The 20793-nt window shown below is 35.8% G+C and overlaps 2 protein-coding genes across 10 annotated transcripts; both read left to right on the forward strand.

The window, feature by feature from the left end:
* The first annotated feature begins 485 nt into the window (after positions 1 to 485).
* LOC132617211 (protein FAR1-RELATED SEQUENCE 2-like) lies at positions 486 to 4732 on the forward strand. 9 transcript variants are annotated; one of them, XM_060332163.1, is made up of 9 exons: positions 486 to 640; positions 903 to 3240; positions 3521 to 3585; positions 3667 to 3728; positions 3808 to 3875; positions 3973 to 4044; positions 4137 to 4199; positions 4296 to 4370; positions 4451 to 4732. In XM_060332163.1, the coding sequence occupies exons 2-9, from the start codon at positions 1141 to 1143 to the stop codon at positions 4490 to 4492; spliced, it is 2547 nt and encodes an 848-aa protein (XP_060188146.1). In that variant the 5' UTR covers positions 486 to 640; positions 903 to 1140; the 3' UTR covers positions 4493 to 4732. The 9 variants fall into 9 exon arrangements, 7 of the variants coding, with proteins under 7 accessions (XP_060188146.1, XP_060188150.1, XP_060188151.1 ...); XM_060332167.1 differs by having other exon boundaries at positions 4302 to 4370; XM_060332165.1 differs by having other exon boundaries at positions 487 to 640; positions 3529 to 3585; positions 3667 to 3735; positions 3810 to 3875.
* A 13974-nt stretch (positions 4733 to 18706) lies between these two features.
* LOC132618583 (VQ motif-containing protein 22-like) lies at positions 18707 to 19880 on the forward strand. The gene has a single exon (XM_060333609.1). The coding sequence runs from the start codon at positions 18790 to 18792 to the stop codon at positions 19507 to 19509; it is 720 nt and encodes a 239-aa protein (XP_060189592.1). The 5' UTR covers positions 18707 to 18789; the 3' UTR covers positions 19510 to 19880.
* Positions 19881 to 20793: the final 913 nt, after the last annotated feature.

Raw genomic sequence — 20793 nt, forward strand, 5'->3', positions numbered from 1 at the left:
AACTCCAACAAAAAACCAACTTCCAACCAATGACCCAAAACGCCACCGGACTCCTCGGGACTTGAATCAAGGACCCTACTAAGTCAAAAATCATGCGTCGTACCTAACGAAACTATCAGAAATTTGAATCGCAATAACCCAAAAGTAAACTATAGGTCAAAACTTTTCGCTTATTCAACTTAAAAAACTCTAAAATCCTCAAAATCAACCAAGACTCACCTGATCGCCTCGGGAACCGTGCCACCTATCCCACAAGTCATAAACACATAAAAGAGACAACATAAAGGATAGGGGAAAAAGAATAAAATACTCTAAACGACCAAACAAGTTGTTACAAAATCTCACACGCTCAGAAAATGAAAGTAGCGGGGATGAGAACGTTGACGTGAATATGTGGCATATTATGACACTTTTTAATTTATGGTCTTAAGCTTGTCATTCACAGTATTAAAATTGGAAAACTTAACTAATCAAGACACTTGAACAGAGGGAGTAACGTCATTTCTCATAACAAAAGATTTAAAAAATAAAATAAAAAAGTGCGCTACTTTATCTTGTTCCATCAGGCTTGGCCTTAGGGCTGATATGAACTTCACTTACACTTTTCTTTAAAGTATCCCCTAATTTGGCAAACACCCAGGTACTATTTCTATTCAGAAACACATAATATCATTCTTTTTTAATTGGATGTGTCATTCTTGAATTAGTTTCTTGATCCAAAATAAACCCCAAGTATGTGGTAACAAAATTAATTAGTATAAAATTAGTCCTTTGATTGAATTCTTTTTGCTTAATTCTGAAATTTTTAATTGAATTTGCTGTGGTTTATTTAGCTGTGTTGATATTTGTATGCTCATTATGAACTATTTTTCTTGTTATTGATCTTTCTTTTTCTTTTTCAGATATATTTCAGTTACTGAAGTGAAATAGATTAGAAAATTAACTCCATAGAGAAGAAAGGAAAGTTGCTTAGATTTACTTGTATTGAGGTATACCATGGAAATGAATAAAAGTAGGTAGCACAAGGGGAGGAATTGTTTTTTATTTTATTTTAAATAACTAGTGAGGGGAAAATCTTGTAATTGCCTGTTAAAGTGATTTGTACAATTGAGCATATGTGAGATTTAAGTTATTACTTCTATGGAAATTGATCTTGAATTGCCTTCGGGGTTTTACAACAACAACAACATACCCAGTGTAATCCAACTTGTGGGGTCGCCTTTGGGGCTTGACAAAAAGTTAGATAATTATGTGGGCACAAGTGCTATTAATGATTCAATTCAAAGTCATGGTGGAAAAGAAAATGTGGAAGAGAATGTTGATGGAAGTGGAAATGAGACAGGTATAGATATTGTTGATGTTGATGTTATAGATAAGGGTATAGCCAACAGTGAGCCACAAAAAGGTATGGAATTCGAAACGAAGGAGGCTGCGTATTCTTTCTACAAGGAGTATGCGAGGTCAGTGGGATTTGGCATCACGATAAAGGCTAGTCGCAGGTCAAAGAAGTCGGGAAAATTTATTGATGTGAAGATTGCGTGCTCTAGATTTGGGGCAAAGCGCGAGTGTGGTAGTTCTCGATCATGTCCCAAGACTGATTGCAAGGCCAGTATCCATGTGAAAAGAAAGCAAGATGGAAAATGGTATATTAATAGTTTCGTGAAGGAACATAATCATGAAATTTGCCCGGATGACTTTTATTACTCTGTTAAGGGTAGGAGTAAGCAGTCGGCTAATGTTGTTTACGAGAAAAAAGGACTGCAACTCGTATTGGACGAGGGGGATGTGGAACTGCTGCTTGATACTTTATCTCTTATGCAAGCGGAGAGACCTCATTCTTACTATGCTATAGACTTTGACAAAGAAAAACGTATGAGAAATGTATTCTGGATTGATGCAAAAGGTAGAAATGATTATGTCCATTTTTGTGATGTAATTTATTTGGACAGCTACTACATCAGAAACAAATACAAAGTCCCATTTTTACCCATCATAGGGGTGAATCATCATTTCCAATTTTTGTTGCTCGGATGTGCCTTGGTCGGGGATGAATCATTATCAACATTTTCTTGGTTAATGCATACTTGGCTTAGATCTGTAGGTGGCCAGAGTCCTAAAGTAGTTATTACCGATGATGAAATTTCCTTGAAAGAAGCAGTAGATGAGGTTTTCCCTGACGCACGACATTGTTTTTGTTTGTGGCATGTAATGGGAAAAGTTTCTCAAAATCTTGGTAATAAGATAAGTAATACTGAAGATTTTGTAAAGAAGTTGAAGAAATGCATGTGGTTGCCACTTAAAGAAGAAGAATTTGAAAAAGGATGGTGGAAAATGGTCGATTCATTCAAACTGAGGGATGATGACTTGATTCGATCATTGTTTGAAAATCGAACAAAATGGGTTCCAGTGTACATGAGGAATACTTTCTTGGCCGGACTCTCTACAGTTGAGCGGTCTGAAAGTGTGTCTTTCTTCTTCAATAGTTATATTTCGTCTAAGACTACTTTCAAAGGGTTCATTGATCAATACAAGCTATTCATGCATGGGATGTATGAGGAGGAAGCAAAAGCTGATATTGAAACACGTCACAGAAAGCCTATAGTAAAAACTCTCTCCCCTTATGAGAACCAAATGTCTGCTGTCTATACAAACTCGGTATTCATGAAATTTCAAGCTGAGGTTGTTGGCGTTGCTGCTTGCACTATTCTGAATGAAGTTGAAGAGGGAACAGAAAAGTTGTTTAAAGTCAATGACCGTGATAAGAACCAGAGTTTTATGGTATCATGGGGTGGAAGAGAATCTTGCATCGCCTGTTCATGCCATTTCTTTGAGTATACAGGTATTCTTTGTAGACATGCAGTTACGGTTCTAAAAGTATTTGGTGTCCCCAGTATCCCACCGGTGTATATATTAGAGCGGTGGACACGGGAGGCAAAAATTAAAGGGAGAGCGTGCGGGATTCTAAGCAACCCTCTTTATAGGACGCAACGCCTCAATGATCTTTGCAAACTTGCTGCCAAATTGGGGGAAGTTGGATCTTTATCCCAGGAAACCTATGAATCAGCTGTAAACGCACTCAAAGCTGCCATGAATGATTGTGTCAATGCAAATAACTCTGTGAAGAGTGCATCAGTCTCTAACTTTTCATTTTCTCAATGCAATCATAATGTTGATGAAGCGATTCAAGGTGGCAGCATGGCAAAGTCCTCAAAGAGAAAGAAAGTACAGAAGAAGCGCAAGGTAGTATAAATTCTTTTTTCAGCAGGTTAAGTAATAGTTCCAAAAGAGACGTTTCAATAGGATTTTTTTCATTTTTCACCCATCGGCCCAAACTAATTACAGGCACTAGCCAAAATATGCAAAACCTATACATTGATTATGTATATTATATGTATGTTTTATAGATACTGTATGTATATTATATGCAGATTTATACGTCATATACAAAACCTACACATTTGCTGGCTATTATTCTTTTGAACGGTCCAAAAATATAATTATCCCGTTTTAATAATTGAAGTATTGTAGGTTCAATCTAATGTTGAAGTACTATCTGCCGGTATCCAAGATAGCAGCCTGGAGATGGTATATCTTTTGGCTTATTATCTTTTTCACACACGTCCTAAGCTTGGTTACATATATTTATTCCGTTTTGTCCTTTTGTAGGATCAATCAAACTCAAAACTACCAACTCATGAAGATGCTTTCCTTGCCCAGAGGCACGTACAAGGAATGGTACAAGATAACCCTGGCTAGCCCACAATTTACATGAGTTTAAGCTCTTTTGACCCTTCTTTATATGACTACAGAATCCAGGCCCCAGAATGGAAACTATTGACGGATACTATTTTCCTCATCAGAGCGTTCATGGATTGGTGCTGCATCCTTTTTCTGCATTCAAATCTTTAAAACACATGCCCACAAAATTTATTTGCTTAACAGAGCTCATTCAATGACTTGGTATTTTTTCAGGGTCTGTTGAGTTCGTTTTCTATGTTACAAGATAGCTATTACAGCAATCATCAAGCCTCACAAAACGTTCTGGTAAGGCAACTATTTTATTAGGAACCTGATGATGAGAAGATACTTGAAGTGGACTAAATTGTTGGTTTCCCTTTTACTCGCCGCTCACACAGGGAAACTTGAATTATATATCACCCCATGGTGGTCATTACTCTCCTCAAAGTATTCAAGGACCGGTATGAATACAAAGACCTAAACCTAGTAATTTTGTTGAATCAATTTTGTCCATTGGTCAAATTTGCTAGTACATGTTAGCTCATAGTGAATTGCAGTTGCAGGGACAACTTAGCTTCAGAGCGCCACTACTGCATACTTCTTTTGACATTCGGGGAAATTCATCTGATATGGTATGTTTTATTTAGTCAAATATATTTGGTTATTTCATGTTTATTGTGGGTTCAAATTTCACTCTCGCTCCCTACTGTAGGACAATTCAACCAGTGTCACAGGAAAACATATGCAGGATTAGTGTTTCTCTCGGCAGGATTGGAAACAATGCTTAATTTATCGCCTTAGGAAGTTAGCTGAATAGGAAATTAAGATTACTCTAAAAGTTATCTATGCCTAAGCATGTTTAATGTAGAAGGGAAAATAATTGTATGTTAATTACCGAAGTCTCCTGATAAATATCAATAAGGACTTCAATATTTCTTTTGTTTCTGGATGCAACATATGGTCCCGTGATATGAGAAGAAATGTTTCTGTTTTCTGCCTTTGTGTCTGAGAGTACCTACGGGTCACGAACTCCATTTGGATACAGGCGACCACTTTGAAATTCAATTGGTTTTTGTTGATTGGAGTAATAATGTGGGTGATAAAATATATGGTATGTGCTGTGATTTTTGGTGGTGGAAGAATGAATTTGGTGGTAGGTAATGAATTTGGTTGTGGTGGGTGATGAAATCAATTGTAATTGCTATGATATTTGGTGGTGGAAACAGTGAATTTGTTCATTAATGTGTATAATCTTAAATTTAAGCTATTAATTAATAAGACAAGATTTATTTTCAACTATTTTGCCTCGAGGCATAACTTTTATTATATACACCTACAGGTTTTGCTCAATAGGGCAAACTTCGCTTGATTATTATTCAATTTATTTTTTTTATATAAAAATTCAACTAGTTTTGCCTCACATTCTGCCTTAAGTTATAAGGCAGAACTTGACTAATTTTGAAATATACTCTTAGGCCTTAAAGCAGAACTTGACTAAATTTGGAACATAAGGCAGAAATTGATGAACTTTTGGATATAAAATTTTGACTAACTTTGGAACAGAATATTATGCCTTAAAGCAGAATTTGACTAACTCTGGTATATAAATTTTAGCTAAATTTGGAATATAAAATTAGGCCTTAAGGCAGAATTTTACTAATTTTGGAACATAAAATTAGGCCTTAAGACAACTTTGGGATATAATTTTTTGTCTAAATTTGGAATATAAAGTTATTCCCTAAGGCATAATTTGATTAACTTAGACACTTAAAGTTATGTCTTAAGGCCTAATTTGACTAAATTTGAAATATAAATTTAGGCATTAAGGTCTAACTTGACTAACTTTGGAATATAAAGTTATGTCTTAAGGTTTGACTTGACTAATTTTGGAATATAAAAATAGGCCTTAAGGCCTAACTTTACTAACTTTAGAATCTAAAGTTACGCCTTAAGACCTAACTTGAATAACTTTGAAATATAAAGTTATGTCTTAATGTCTAACTTGACTAACTTTGAAATATAAAGTTATGCTACTAACTTTGGAATATAAAGTTATGCTACTAACTTTGGAATATAAAGTTATGCATTAAGACCTAACTTGACTAACTGGAATAACAGAAACATATTTTCAATCAATAAGTGAATCTCCCAGGAGGGATATCTATATGTATGCGGGATGCAAAAGAGATGGCCAGAGACGTATAGTCCAGGAGCAGGTATGTGCTACTTATCCCCAGAAGAATTTAATAGTGAATGATTTTACATCTGATTGTATTGAATTTGAATTATAAACCTGATGGCTTTCTTATTATTTTTTATTAAATGGTTGTTGTGTTTAAATCAAATCCAGGAGTTGGCCGACTCAACGAAAGCAGAGGCTATTGTGAAGAAACTCCAAATGGATGGTAGATATCTCAGGGATGTTTGGTAATCATAAGGCCTTGGTACTTTTGTTTTACTTGTAGCAAGGTCCTCTCAATTGCTTCGAGTTCCAGCCGTAAAGATTACAGTCAACAACCAATGTGAGAGGAAAGGCACGTCTCCCCTTGAAATGGGTGGGATAAACCACATCGTACCCTTTAACCTTATCTAAAACCTACTTTAGAACGTATAACATACAAGCATAAGAACCGAACGTTTTCTCTAAAATAAAATAATGCCCACAACAACTCAAGATTTGCAATTGACGACCAAAAGGCGGCATCTTCAGAAGCAATTAGCAAAAATATTTAAGAAAATTACGTAAATAATGATGGAACGTATTAGTTGCAATTGTCAACTCTTGGATAGCATTAGGTGTTTCTTGGAATAGAGGAGGTAGACTTGTAAATCTGGTCAATAGAACCTTCAGCTGGGAGAGAGTAATACCATACCGATAGAATAAAAAAGAGGATGAAGTGGCAGAGGAAGAGAAGAAAAGGTGTTGAAGAAGAAAGCTTAGGCTATTTGGGATGGAAGGGTATTTGCGTCACAAAAATTTTATTAAATGAAGGCAAGAACATAAGTCAAATATTTTAAAAACGAAGGATAAAAATTAAAGACCACTCCTTTTGGAGGACACTTGCTCAAAAACTTGATATGGATCAAATAAGTCCAAATTGATCCATACCTTTTTTTTTTTGTTTGATATAACCATGACAAAGAGAAAAGAGTTTTGTTAGTTTTGCTTGATAAATAAATAAATTATAAGAAAACAAACGAATAAAATACCAACTCAAATTGGACACAACTATTCAGCAATTTCCCTCAGTCGTAATCCAATTTCCTTGTGTCTCTATGTGACAGGCGTGACTACATTTGTGGGGAGTGCATCTAAGTCCTGGTCAATTGTATCCGTCATGACTTTCTTTTGTGGGCAAAACACTCTGATGGCCACGGCCAGTAGTGTTTGTTTGACTCAGAGGCAATACTTTTCCTATGATGATGCTGTTATTCGTCCGTGTTCAGGACTGTAGGAAAGCAGAACCAAAAATTGGAAAAAACCAATAAGAAAAGAAAAGAAAAAAAACGAAAACAGACACTGTGTGAAACAATTAAGAAATATCCGAGACCACAGAATTCATTGTGTGTCCTTAAGGAATTTAACCCCCTCACTGTACCTGAGGTTACAGATTATTTCCTCCCAGGATAAAAACGGATATACCTGTCGCAGGAGTGGCGGTATCTCAAACGCCTACGACTTCGACGAACTCAAATTTGGCAACGAAACACACTAAGACTCGATAGTTTTATTTCTCGAAAAAGAATGCAGAATTTGCAAATTTTCTTTCAGTAGTCGAAAATTGAGGCATTGCCTCAGTTTATATAGCCTCGAACATGCCTGTTCAGAATAGGCTTGGTGACTGTTCCGAGAGGCCATGCCTTTTCTGAAAAAAATAAGAACGTTGGGAAGTTTTAATTTTATTCCGCCAAAATTTAATTAATTACTAATTACGGCGGAAATAAACAAAATAATTTCAGAAAATGAAGATTGAATTTGGTCCAAAAAGATTATCAATCAATCAGATAATCCAAATCCAAATCCGAAGCCGAGCGACGACGACGACGCGAGGGGAGTCCCTCTTCTCAACCCTTTAAGAGCTAGAGGAAGTGCTTTCTAATATAAGCACATAATTTTCCTTTTCTACCACCAATGTGGTACATAGCTCCTTTGCAAAGGAAATTTGCTTTGAACTTCATTTTCCTTCCATTGTCTTTTTCCCTCCATTTCTCATTCACACCAACTTAGCTAGCTTCAATCATTAACTAGCTTTAACAATCCCCCACATGAATGGGGAATGGCTATATGATGAAAAAAATGCATGACAAAAAACTGTGTGATTCGTAAGCAAGGATTAATCGCATCTGGATAAGTAGATTTCTCTTTGAACTTTCCGTAGTGAACATATGTCGGATATAATCGGTTAATCGGTAGATTTGATATCTTTGAACCGTCGAGCTTTGGTGTATACCTAGACAACCACATGTCACACAATTAACCCTTTAACCATCTTTGGTTCTCATTATTTTGTTTGTTTCAGCCATGAACACTGCCTGGTTCACAAGTGCGTAGAGAATTGGCCTTACAGAATTCTCCTTGAAGCGGCTTACACTTCACACTTACATAGGTGATTCCTAAATGTGTCATCCCGTAGATACACTATTTGATATACCCCGTATCAAACTTAGAAACCATTAAAAAGCTGTAATGCTTTATCCTGGTACTGAACATTGTCTCATCACGAGAATGGACTAAAAAGTTATTGTGACAATGTTGAACCGTCATCAATGACTTTGTTTGATCTCTTTGAACCTATATCTTGGGATCTCCAGTCTTCTAGGTAGAGTTACCGCCACGATGACTTGTCCTTGGCTATAGCCCCATTCCCCTCGATGATCTTTCAACCACCTCTCTAGTTAGGCCTTTAGTTAGTGGATCCGACACATTATCTCTTGACTTAACACAGTCAATTATGATAATTCCACTAGAGAGTAGTTGTCTAACGGTATTATGTCTTCGTCGTATGTGACGAGACTTTTCGTTGTACATAACGCTCCCGGCTCTTCCTATTGCCGGTTGGCAATCACAATGTATGCATATAGGGGCCAACGGTTTGGGCCAAAATGGAATATCTTCTAAGAAATTCCGGAGCCATTCAGTTTCTTCACCAGCTTTGTCTAAAGCTATGAACTCAGATTCCATTGTAGAGCGGGCGATACATGTCTGTTTGGATGACTTCCAAGACACTGCTCCTCCACCTATGGTAAAAACATATCCACTTGTGGATTTAGTTTCAGTTGAACCGGTGATCCAATTTGCATCACTGTATCCTTCAATAACTGCAGGATACTTGTTGTAATGCAAAGCAAAGTTTTGAGTATGTTTCAAATACCCCAAAACTCGTTTCATTGCCAGCCAATGATTTTGGTCAGGATTACTAGTGTAGCGACTTAGTTTACTTATAGCACACGCAATATCAGGTCGCGTACAGTTCATGATATACATCAAACTTCCCAACACTCTGGCATAATCCAATTGAGAATGACTTTCACCTTTATTCTTTGCAAGAGCAAGGTTCATATCAATTGGCGTCTTTGCTACTTTAAAGTCCAAATATTTGAACTTTTCAAGTACCTTTTCAATATAATGAGATTGAGACAATGCTAGACCTTGAGGAGTCTTATGGATTTTAATTCCCAGAATTAGATCGGCAACTCCTAAGTCTTTCATATCAAACTTACTAGCAAGCATGCGCTTAGTAGCATTTATGTTAGCAATGTCGTTACTCATTATCAACATATCATCCACGTACAAACAAACAATGACGACGTGGTTCAGAGTGTTCTTAATGTAGACACATTTATCACACTCATTTATCTTGAATCCATTTGACAGCATCGTATGGTCAAATTTTGCATGCCACTGTTTAGGTGTTTGTTTTAGTCTGTAAAGAGACTTAACAAGTCGACACACCTTCTTCTCTTTCCCTGAAACTACAAACCCTTCAGGTTGTTCCATGTAAATTTCTTCCTCTAACTCTCCATTTAAGAAGGCTGTTTTCACATCCATTTGATGGATTTCAAGATCATACACGGCGGCTAACGCTACTAACACTCGAATAGATGTAATCCTCGTTACCGGCGAGTATGTATCAAAGTAGTCAAGACCTTCTCGTTGTCTAAACCCTTTAACAACTAGTCTTGCCTTATATTTATCAATAGTACCATCAGCTCTCATTTTCCGCTTGAAAATTCATTTGGAACTTAAAGGTTTATTCCCTGGAGGAAGATCAACCAATTCCCAAGTATGGTTGTTCAATATGGATTCTATCTCATTATTGATTGCCTCTTTCCAAAATTGAGCTTCCGATGAAGACATAGCTTCGTTGAAAGTTCGAGGCTCATTTTCCAACAAAAATGTTAGAAATTCTGGTCCAAAGGAAGTAGACGTCCTTTGACGTTTGCTGCGTCTTGGATTTTCCTCATCAGGAATATTTTCCTTTGTTCTTCCCGTGGTCGTTTAGATTCTTTGCTAGACGACTCACATTCCTTTTTATACGGATATATGGTTTCAAAGAAGTCAGCATTATCTGATTCAATTACCGTATTCACCTGAATGTCGGGATTTTCTGATTTGTGAACCAGAAATCGATATGCCTTACTATTTGTGGCATATCCTATGAAAACACAATCAACGGTTTTAGGTCCTATTTTTACCCTTTTGGGTTTAGGAACTTGCACCTTGGCCAAACACCCCCACACTTTGAAGTATTCCAAATTGGGCTTCCTTCCTTTCCACTTTTCTTATGGAATAGATTTTGTTTTGCTATGGGGCACCCAATTGAGTATTCGGCTAGCTGTTAGAATAGCTTCCCCCCACAAGTTCTGAGGTAAACCAGAACTTATTAACAGGGCATTAATCATTTCTTTCAGTGTTCTCTTTTTCCTTTACGCAATTCCGTTTGATTGTGGCGAGTAAGGGGCAGTTGTTTGATGAATGATGCCATATTCCAAACATATTTGTTCAAAAGGAGATTCATATTCACCGCCCCTATCACTCCTTATCATTTTAATCTTTTTGTTAAGTTGGGTCTCAACTTCAGTTTTGTACTGCCTGAATGCTTCAATTGCTTCATCTTTACTATTAAGTAAATAAACGTAGCAATACCGCGTACTATCGTCGATAAAAGTTATGAAGTACTTCTTTCCACCGCGAGATGAGATTGACTTCATGTCACAAATATCTGTATGAATTAAGTCTAAAGGACTTGAATTCCTTTCAACTGACTTATAAGAATGTTTAGCATACTTAGATTCAACACAAATTTGACATTTTGATTTATTGCATTCAAACTTAGGCAATACTTCCAAACTAATCATTTTTCGCAGGGTTTTATAATTGACATGTCCTAAACGTGAATGCCATAAATCATTTGACTCAATCAAGTAAGACGAAATAGAAACTTTATTATTATTAGCAACAACCATTACATTCAGTTTGAAAAGGCCCTCTGTGAGGTAACCTTTTCCTATGTACATCTCGTTCTTACTTATTACAACCTTGTCAGAAACATAAACACACTTAAAACCGTTCTTCACTAGAAGTCCGGTAGATACTAGATTTTTCCTAATTTCAGGAACATGACAGACGTTGTTGAGAGTCACCACCTTGCCAGAGGTCATCTTCAGCAGTATCTTTCCATAACCTTCAATCTTGGCCGTCGCAGAATTTCCCATATATATGGTCTCGTCGGGCCCGGCGGGAGCATATGAAGCAAAGGCTTCTCTAACAGCACAAATGTGGCGAGTGGCGCCAGAGTCAATCCACCACTCTTTCAGATTTCCCACTAGGTTGCACTCAGACAACATAGCGCACAAGCCATCAACCTCCTCATTAGTTTCAACCATATTAGCCTGACCCTTCTTCTTTTCCTTCTTCGGAGCACGACAGTCTGCAACTTTATGTCCGAGTTTTCCGCAATTGTGGCAGTTTCCCTTGAATTTCTTCTTGTTGGGATAGTTCCTTGGTCCTGATGCCTTTTTCCTCTTTTCAGATTAGTTGGGGAAGTTTCAACAATATGTGCTCCCCCTATGGTTGATCTCCCATTTGCCTTCTTCTCCGCTGCCTTGTTATCTTCCTCGATTCTCAGCCGGACGATGCGATCTTCCAGTGTCATCTCCTTTCGCTTGTGTTTCAAGTAATTTTTGAAGTCCTTCCATGAAGGAGGCAACTTCTCTATCACTGCCGCAACTTGAAACGCCCCACTAATCACCAAACCTACAACAAACAATATGTAAGTAATAGCGCACTTAATACTTTCGACAAAGGTATTAATTAGATTTATACCTTCAGCGAGGAGATCATGGATGATAACCTGCAACTCTTGAACTTGAGTAACAACAGACTTGCTATCTACCATTTTGTAGTCCAGAAACTTGGCAGCGATAAACTTCTTTAATCCGGCATCTTCTGTTTTATATTTCTTTTCCAACGCATCCCATAGTTCTTTTGATGTTCCCACATTACTATAGACGTTGTAAAGATCATCCTCCAGTCCGCTAAGGATATAATTCTTGCACATAAAATCTGAGTGCTTTCACGCCTCAGTTACAACAAAACGTTCATTCTCAGGTGTTGATTCCGGCAGAACCGGAACGTCCTCCTTAATAAACTTTTGAAGGCTTAAAGTAGTTAAATAGAAGAACATCTTTTGTTGCCATTGTTTGAAATTAATCCCGGTGAATTTTCCGGGCTTCTCTGCCGGAGCCGGTGCTAGTGCAGTACGACTGGAGGACGCAACATTGCTCGTAGAACCAACCACGAGGGCTGGTGTGGCAGTAGCAATTAGCATTCAAATTTGGAGTTTGGTCTCCCATTTCTGTCCTAGGAAACAACAGAAAACTTTAATAAGCGATGAAGATTTTATTTCTTCAAACCAAATCAAATTTACACAAACAGAATTAAAAAGAACTTCAAACGGAATGTAGGAAACTGTATGTTGTATACTTGATGAAGCTTTTATATCTTCAAATCAAGTATCCAAATGAGTAGAAAGTTCTGAAAACTTTAATCTCAACCGGAGTAGAGAATCCGAAGATTTTAGTCTCCAAACAACATACAAGTTCGTTATATGCAAATAACAAAGATACAAGTTTCTTTTATTTTGTGGACAGCACTGTTTTATGTTAAAGAAAACACTTTTTTTTTTCCAATAATGTTCTGTAATCGTTAAACAACAACAAATGAACACATAAATAATTGGTAAATTCCTTAAGCTTGTTATTCGCCCGTGTTCAGGACTGTAGGAAAGCAGAACTAGAAACTGGAAAAAACCAGTAAGAAAAGAAAAAAAAAAACGAAAACAGACACTGTGTGAAACAATTAAGAAATATCCGAGATCACAGAATTTACTGTGTGTCCTTAAGGAATTTAAACCCCTCACTGTACCCGAGGTTATGGATTATTTCCTCCCAGGATAAAAACGGATATACCCGTCGCAGGAGTGGCAGTACCTCAAACTCCTACGACTTCGACAAACTCAAATTTGGCAACGAAACACACTTTGACCAAATCCAAATCCGAAGCCGAAGCCGAGCCGAGCGACGACAGCGCGAGGGGAGTCCCTCTTCTCAACCCTTTAAGAGCTAGAGGAAGTGCTTTCTAATATAAGCACATAACTTTCCCTTTCTACCACCAATGTGGTACATAGCTCCTTTTCAAAGGAACTTTGCTTTGAACTTCATTTTCCTTCCATTGTCTTTTTCCCTCCATTTCTCATTCACACCAACTTAGCTAGCTTCAATCATTAACTAGCTTTAACAGATGCTAACCACATGTCTCGTTCTCATGCAATATTAGGGTTGCCAAAGTGAGTGGTTTAAAATTCAAACCCCTCTCAAACGTTGATAATTAGCGGCAGTCAAATATATCGTGATTTATTCACTGAGTTTGTATTTCAAATATTACAACAACAACATCAACATATTCAGTGTAATTAAACAAGTAGAGCCTGGGGATGGTAGGATATATACAGACCTTACCTCTACTTTGTAGGGTAGAGAAACTGTTTTCGATAGACCCTCGGCTAAAAATAAACGTAGTCGATTCAAATGAAGACGGGAAATGTACCCTTTAGTAAGACAGTTAAGATACTTAAGAACTTGATAAATAAAATAAACATGCATCTTCTTTAATAGCTGGATTAAATGTGTTCAACTTTTAAAATTTTCAGCATTAAATCTATTGTAGTGTTGAAATATGGGTTTAGATTTAATATTTGTTGAGAATTTAGTAGATTTTAATATAATCTCCGTGTCGAAAGTTATAAACTTAGATGAACCAATAGCCAAAAGGCTACATCCGCCCCTGATGGTCCTAGTATTCGCTGGCTGCATTTGTTGCTTTCAGAAGTTTTTCTGCGAGTGCATGTTTCATAGCTAAAGACAGCTATGGACCATAACGAAAGATCATACTGCTTCCACGAGCCTTCATTTCTATAATATTTCTTTTTATCCCTATGATGAATGCCTTGGCTGGAAGTTTTGTGAAGCCACTGGAGTTGTATCAATCAAGTATGTAACAGCAATCAACTCCACTTATATATAAGTCAGCCAACAAAAAAGATCATTATTCAAAATTAATTGTCATCATAAAACTTATCGTTTTTCAAAGTGTACGATAAAACTTTGTGTCATGACTTATCCTCACGTTCGCGCACACACTATTTACTGTTTTGACTTTTGACCAGTTTGGACAAAACTATAATATGAATGCATACCGAGTGGAAAGAATGAATAGTTTAACAATTAGTACAGACTCATATTCGGTAATTAATACATAAATTAAAAATGGATAGGAAACTCTCAAAAATACTCAAATACTCGTGGAAAAGTGAAGAGGCACATTAAGGCAATAAGTATTCCCAAAGTTTAATATGTGTGCGCTCAACTTTTTGTGTTGTTTGCCTAGAATTAAGGTTGAAGCTTTGAGACAGAAAATATTTAGATGGGTTTATGACTTTTGACTTATGTAGCTGTAAGCCTAAGTTAGAAATTTTAAGCTATGACTCTTGACTTATTTTTGTTATTTTGACTTAAAAAACAAGTGCTTAGAAGTCCTTTTTTATCTCAACAAACACTCCAAAAATGCTTAAAAGCTATTTTGGCTTAAAGCCACCTAAAATATGCCAATCCAAACAGGCTCTAAGACTTAATTAAACCTCTGATCATACGTAATCCATGATGGTGTGTATGACTATTATGCATTTTTCATACTTGTGTGTCTTCTGTCGGTGGTGCAGAAACAAAAAGGAAGTAAGTGAAATGCTCTTTAGAAAACTTAGACGACTAACTATAAAGCATTACCAGGTAACAATCAAGGGCGGAATTAGAGTTTTGAGTTTAATTACGAGTTATGAATTTTAGAAAAAATAGCTTACTGAGTTCTGAATAAATTCTTTATACTCCATATAAGTGGATTTTAAAACACAAATAAAAAAAAATCTGCATCAAAACTATTGGGTTCTGCCAAACCTGTAGACAGACTTATAGCTACCCATGGTAAAATCCAATGATTATAGATTTTTTAATAATTAATTTTACATAACTAATGCAACTTTTCTGATAAAATACGAGCGCTTGCACACACACATCATTGCTGTATCATTTAAGCACATGTATATATACGTACAACGAGTTAGCTTTATTTCCCCCCCTTTCTGTTCACATCCCGCTACAAATAAATCAAAGTCCGATTAGTTAATGCACTAGTCAAAGGTCATTTTAAGCATCAAAATCATATATATAGTGTGGAAAGCTAAGGTCGCGTAGGTTTCGCCCAAGACAGAAATATTGAAGAGCATAAAGCTAACGCAAATTAAGCAAGATACCTCCAAAAGAGGGGAGAAGACCAAATTAAAGTCGTCCTGGTCAGTAAATACCTACTACCTACTCATTGCAGTCCAGATCCAATGAATCATGAAAAATATAAGTTTAACTCGCTTTGTACCTTTGTACTAATATTATTAGGTCACTCAAAAAACAATGATAATGAATTTCTTATAATAAATAAAAATTATAAAGCCAAAACTTATTATGATGACATGTTAAGTACACGAATGGTATAAATATTTTAAACAGTATTGGTATAGGTGAATAGAAAAAATACGCTGTGACCTTCTTTCTATCTCCATATTGTCACGCCTTTCATTTTTTTTTTTTATGTCTAATTAGTTTATCGTCTATTATAGATATTTTTTTATAATTATGTGATACGTTTATAACATTATAATACAAGAGTTAATAAATAAAATACAATTTTTTTTGCAAGTATTTTCTTTTAATTTATATAATAACTAATCATAGGAGATCATTTTTGCTGTATTGGGCTAAATGCGGAGGGTACAACTGTATCATTCCGGTTAGGACACGTGGGATAAAGGACAAGTCATAAGGTGAGTCAGGATTACTACCATCAGTGGTAGCAGCATGGCACCGGAAGAGTGACCAGACCGGTGGTGGAGTGTAACAGCTCCAGAAGAGACTCCAACGGTCTTTCATTATAAGTCAGTCCAAGCGTTACAGATTCGGTGCAATCATGCTTTATGGCCCTCATCCTTGTTCATTATTGCCGTCTATTTAAAGCTCATTATGAGCAGGGGCGTAATACATGGAATATGCGCCCCTAACTCTTAGTATAATTAGGGATTGTCACTTCCATTGTAAAGGACACGAAATATAAGATAATATACTCAGTTCCACTACAAATTCTTTGCTTAGCTTTTTTACTTTATTGTGTTCATATTAAGTTCCGGTGCCACGTCGAGACCTGAATAAAGGAAGCTACGTCTGGGCCAATTGATTACTGCCCAGGCTTTCCCTTTATTTCTTGCTTATTCTCGCGTGTTTACATTATTTCTATATTAACAGTCTAATCTTACTGGTTACTCTGATCTACGTGTCCCTGACCACGTCTATAAATTCAGCTGAACCGTTTTATGAGTAAATATTTGCATACATTGCTAACTTCTGGAAAGCCACCCTTGTGTTTATTTGATTTCACCTTAGCCTATGTTGGTTTCCTGGAAATTGCCTCCTCTGGCAGTCACCTTTGTTTATTTAATTTTATTTTCTGCATGCACCACTTTGAATGACTACTGCATCTAGAAGATTTATCCCCCCAACAACTGCAGCCACTCATGAAACCAATTCCTTATTGAGTATTGAGGTTTTGTGATCCACCAAATTATCTTCTCTTTAATTTTTTTCTGTAATTAATACTTTACATTTGAGTTTACTTTTATATTGGTTGAAAGATTATTCCTTCGATCAGATTTATTCTAGTTAAAATGAAGCGTATACTACTTTTTGGATGTCCTTGTTCAAGACTTTAATTAATCGAGTTTTCCTTTTCAAAATGTTATTATCTTGGTCCGTTGTGACTAGACATGAATTCCTCAGGAAAAACTTAGCTCTCAGAAGTATTTTTGACTTTAACAGCTTCGATTAATTCTCGTGGACAGAAAACTAAATAGTTTATGGAAACCACTAATTATGATTTAATTTTCAGATCCCGAATTCAAGCCAAATCATATTTCCAACCAAATATAAAGCAAAAAGGGCCATTAAAAAATGAGTAGATCCCACTTTATTACCCCCTTAACATTTAAGGGCCGGAAAACGATACCCCCTCCACATTTCAAATAGGAATTATAACCCCCTTATGTAGCATTTTCCGGTGAGATTTTCCTTTCTTCATAAAAAACTCCTTTTTTCTACTATTTAAATATGAAATAGCTCTTATTTTATTAATATATACGTTCACATCCAAAGGAATATAAGACCATTAACTATACTATTGCTTTGATATCTATATAATAAAAACTAAATATTTTTACCTAAATAAAAACATAAAAAATTTGTTGCGCACCTTCTCTTCAGCATAAATGAGGTCCAACAAGGATTTTTGATATTTTTAACTTCTTCTTCTTTTTTTTTTTTTTTTTTTTTTTGTATTTTCAACATAAAAATTTAGCTAAAAATATGAAGTTTAATTAACAAGAATATGTCAAATGCAAAAGTCGGTTTAGTTGTTTTTCCGAACACCTTGATTAAAAATCTTGAATCCGCCACTGGTGGTTTGAAGTCATATATCCTATGCCCCCTGAACAATCAAAATTAGCCAAAAGGTGACATTTTGCTTTTTGATTGTTGTAAGTTGGACCTTATTTTTTAGCTAAAATTTTATGTTGAATATGCTGGGGAAAAAAAAAAAACTAAGCCGCATATTTCGTACGTTCTTGTTTAGATAAATATATTTTGACTTTTATTATATAGATATCATGGAAAAATTATATATAATGGTCTTATATTTCTCTGGATACGAAGGGACATATTAATAAATAATAGTTACGTTTGTATTTTAATTCTAGAAAAAAAGATCTTTATGCAAAATAAGAAAAATCTCATCGGAAAATATTATTTAAGGGGGTTATCGTTCTCATTCAAAATGTGAAGGGGGTATTGTTTTCCAACTCTTAAATGTTGGAGGGATAAAGTTCAATTTAAGTGCAATTTACTCCAAAAAATATTTAATAACTAAAGTGATACATATGATATCAAGTAATTCCAAAGCACGTGTTACAAAGCTTAGCATTCAGTAGAAAGGAATAATAACACAATATTACTACTAAAATAAGTACCGTATGTTTTAACAAAATAAATCAAAACAAGAGACGACTTAAGTATTTCAAATCACACGAGAAGTAGTATTGCGTGTTGTAGAAAAAATATTTAGTCGACAAGTTTTTGAGGCTGTTTTTCTCTCGTTGAATTGTCAATGCAGATCTAGTTCACGTGATGAGAAAATGAGAAATTTAAAAAGGAAAAAGAAGATTATTCAACAGAAACATATTTAAACCCACGTGACACACACGTGTCAATAAGTACCCCGGCTAAGGGGGCGGCAGTTGGGTCATGATCGACTACCACTAACTATAGCATGTACTACAGTACAAGTCATTTACTTTGACCAGCCAAATTTATGTATTACTAGTACTAGTATAAATTCAAAGTATGATCCAGTGTTTTTATTCTTCTCTTCTTCCCAAGTCTTTAATCTACACAAGCTTTCAAAAAGTACTCTTCACTTTGTCTCTCCTCTTCTCTACTTTCTTTTTATTTTGTATGGGCATGAGTGATACCATGCCAAACCCCACCAATTGGGTACAATTCTACCAACAAGGCCAGCCTCAAGGATCGCCACAAACCACTATGTTTTCTGACGGACGTGTCTCTGATGCCACGGTTGTCACCACCACTGCCACCTCCATAATCAGTACTCCAGATCATCACCACCGATCATCTGATGGCCGTGTTTCCAAGCCTATAAGACGACGATCTAGGGCTTCACGACGAACACCAACCACCGTGTTGAACACTGACACGGCTAATTTCCGTGCTATGGTTCAACAGTTCACTGGTGGCCCTATTGCTTCACAAGGAACCTACTTAGGTTTCGGTTCCAATAATATTCATCATCAGCAAATTGTGAACTCAGTTACTACTGCAAATTCGGGTGCTTACAATAATAATAATATTCAGTTTCAGCAAACACTGCCACAAAATCAATTGCCTTATATGTTCAGCTCATTGGGTACTAGTAGTCGTCCTCCATCAGTTGTTCAAGGTCGTGCTGATAATTTTATCCATAGGGCTACTACGTTGGTATCTCCTAGTGAGAGTGGATCTTCACCTTCTAATGAGAACAAGTCTGAAAATAACTTCATGTTCTGATTAATTAATCTGATCACACGGATTAATTTTCATCTGTTCATTTTTGGCAACTTTCAACTTCAGCGGCTTGGGTCACTTATAATTTTATGCGACTTTGTGATTCCGTCGCTTTCTTGTTTTTTTGTTCTAATCTTTCACTAAGTGATGAACACTTGTGTACATAACTCCTGACAAAGAACAAGATCCTCGCTGCTTCCTTTTATTTTACTTTTACATAGTGTAGTATTTAAATCTGTTTACATGTATTTCCCTGTCTTTGATATGTAATTTTTTTTTGATTTCTTTATTTATTTCCTTTCGACGAAATACTGTTATTTGGAGTAATAGAGGTTTTATATATAGTCATTTCAAAGGGAATTCTTTTTTTTTTTTCCTATGTGCGCCATTTTTACCATGCGGTACGTATAGAATTTCTATAATGTAGAGAATGTTGAAAAAATATTTGTTAATATCTCAAAAATAATTTTCATATCGTCAATTGATACTACTTTAATGGCTTACAATTATGATAAGAATTGGCTGTTGCCTAACGTTTATTTCCAGCCATTCAATGGCATTGATTAAGCATTATCTCTTATTTATTTTTACAATTGAATTCATAGCCTTTATGGCTTTTTATTGCAGATTGTCAATTCTCTTCTTTGGGATTTACACTGTATATACTATCTTATGTATGTTCATCTAGAGTGTAAAAACCAAGAAACAAACTTTCCTCTTCCGATTTTCTTTTTGTAGTGTTGGGTTTTTCTTTTGGTTAAATTTTTGTTTGATTCTGGCTTCTAGTTGTGTACTGGAAGAGCTTGTTGAATCCTAGGGATACACTTATATCGGGTGAAATATCTTTAAGGATAGTGTCTTAATTGACATGCCTCAAGCTATGTTTATTCGTTAAAGTGATAGTGATCGAATATTTTCCGTAAGATTTCCAATAGAGAATATAATAACCGGACCATCAAATTCAGCAAGCTATAACTGCCGAATTAGAATCAATAGCCTACTAAGACGGTCAGTTCATATAATCTCTATTTCAATTTATGTGACAATTTGGAACGACACATTTCTAAAATTGAAACAATAACTCTACACTTTTTATTTTACTCTTAATAAGAATTTTTTATAGCCACATAATCATTATGACATGATTAAAGTCACAATTTCAATAGTTTTATAGCCACATAAAAGATAGGATGTTATGATATGTTTGAAGCAACAAAAAAGGATTTTTATTTTTTTAAACTTAGAGTCAATTCAAACTATGCGGACGATACATCATCATTACTAGCA

This window comes from Lycium barbarum, chromosome 11 (assembly GCF_019175385.1).
Source record: "Lycium barbarum isolate Lr01 chromosome 11, ASM1917538v2, whole genome shotgun sequence".
In the NCBI taxonomy this organism is placed as follows: domain Eukaryota; kingdom Viridiplantae; phylum Streptophyta; class Magnoliopsida; order Solanales; family Solanaceae; genus Lycium; species Lycium barbarum.

Bases quoted from the DNA above. Each gene is read 5' to 3' on its own strand.
- LOC132617211 (XM_060332163.1), top strand. From the start codon at position 1,141: ATGGAAATTGATCTTGAATTGCCTTCGGGGTTTTACAACAACAACAAC. The intron at 4,045-4,136 runs GTAAGGCAACTA...CCGCTCACACAG, and splicing joins AAGCCTCACAAAACGTTCTG to GGAAACTTGAATTATATATC. The intron at 4,371-4,450 runs GTATGTTTTATT...TCCCTACTGTAG, and splicing joins GGGGAAATTCATCTGATATG to GACAATTCAACCAGTGTCAC.
- LOC132618583 (XM_060333609.1), top strand. From the start codon at position 18,790: ATGATCCAGTGTTTTTATTCTTCTCTTCTTCCCAAGTCTTTAATCTAC.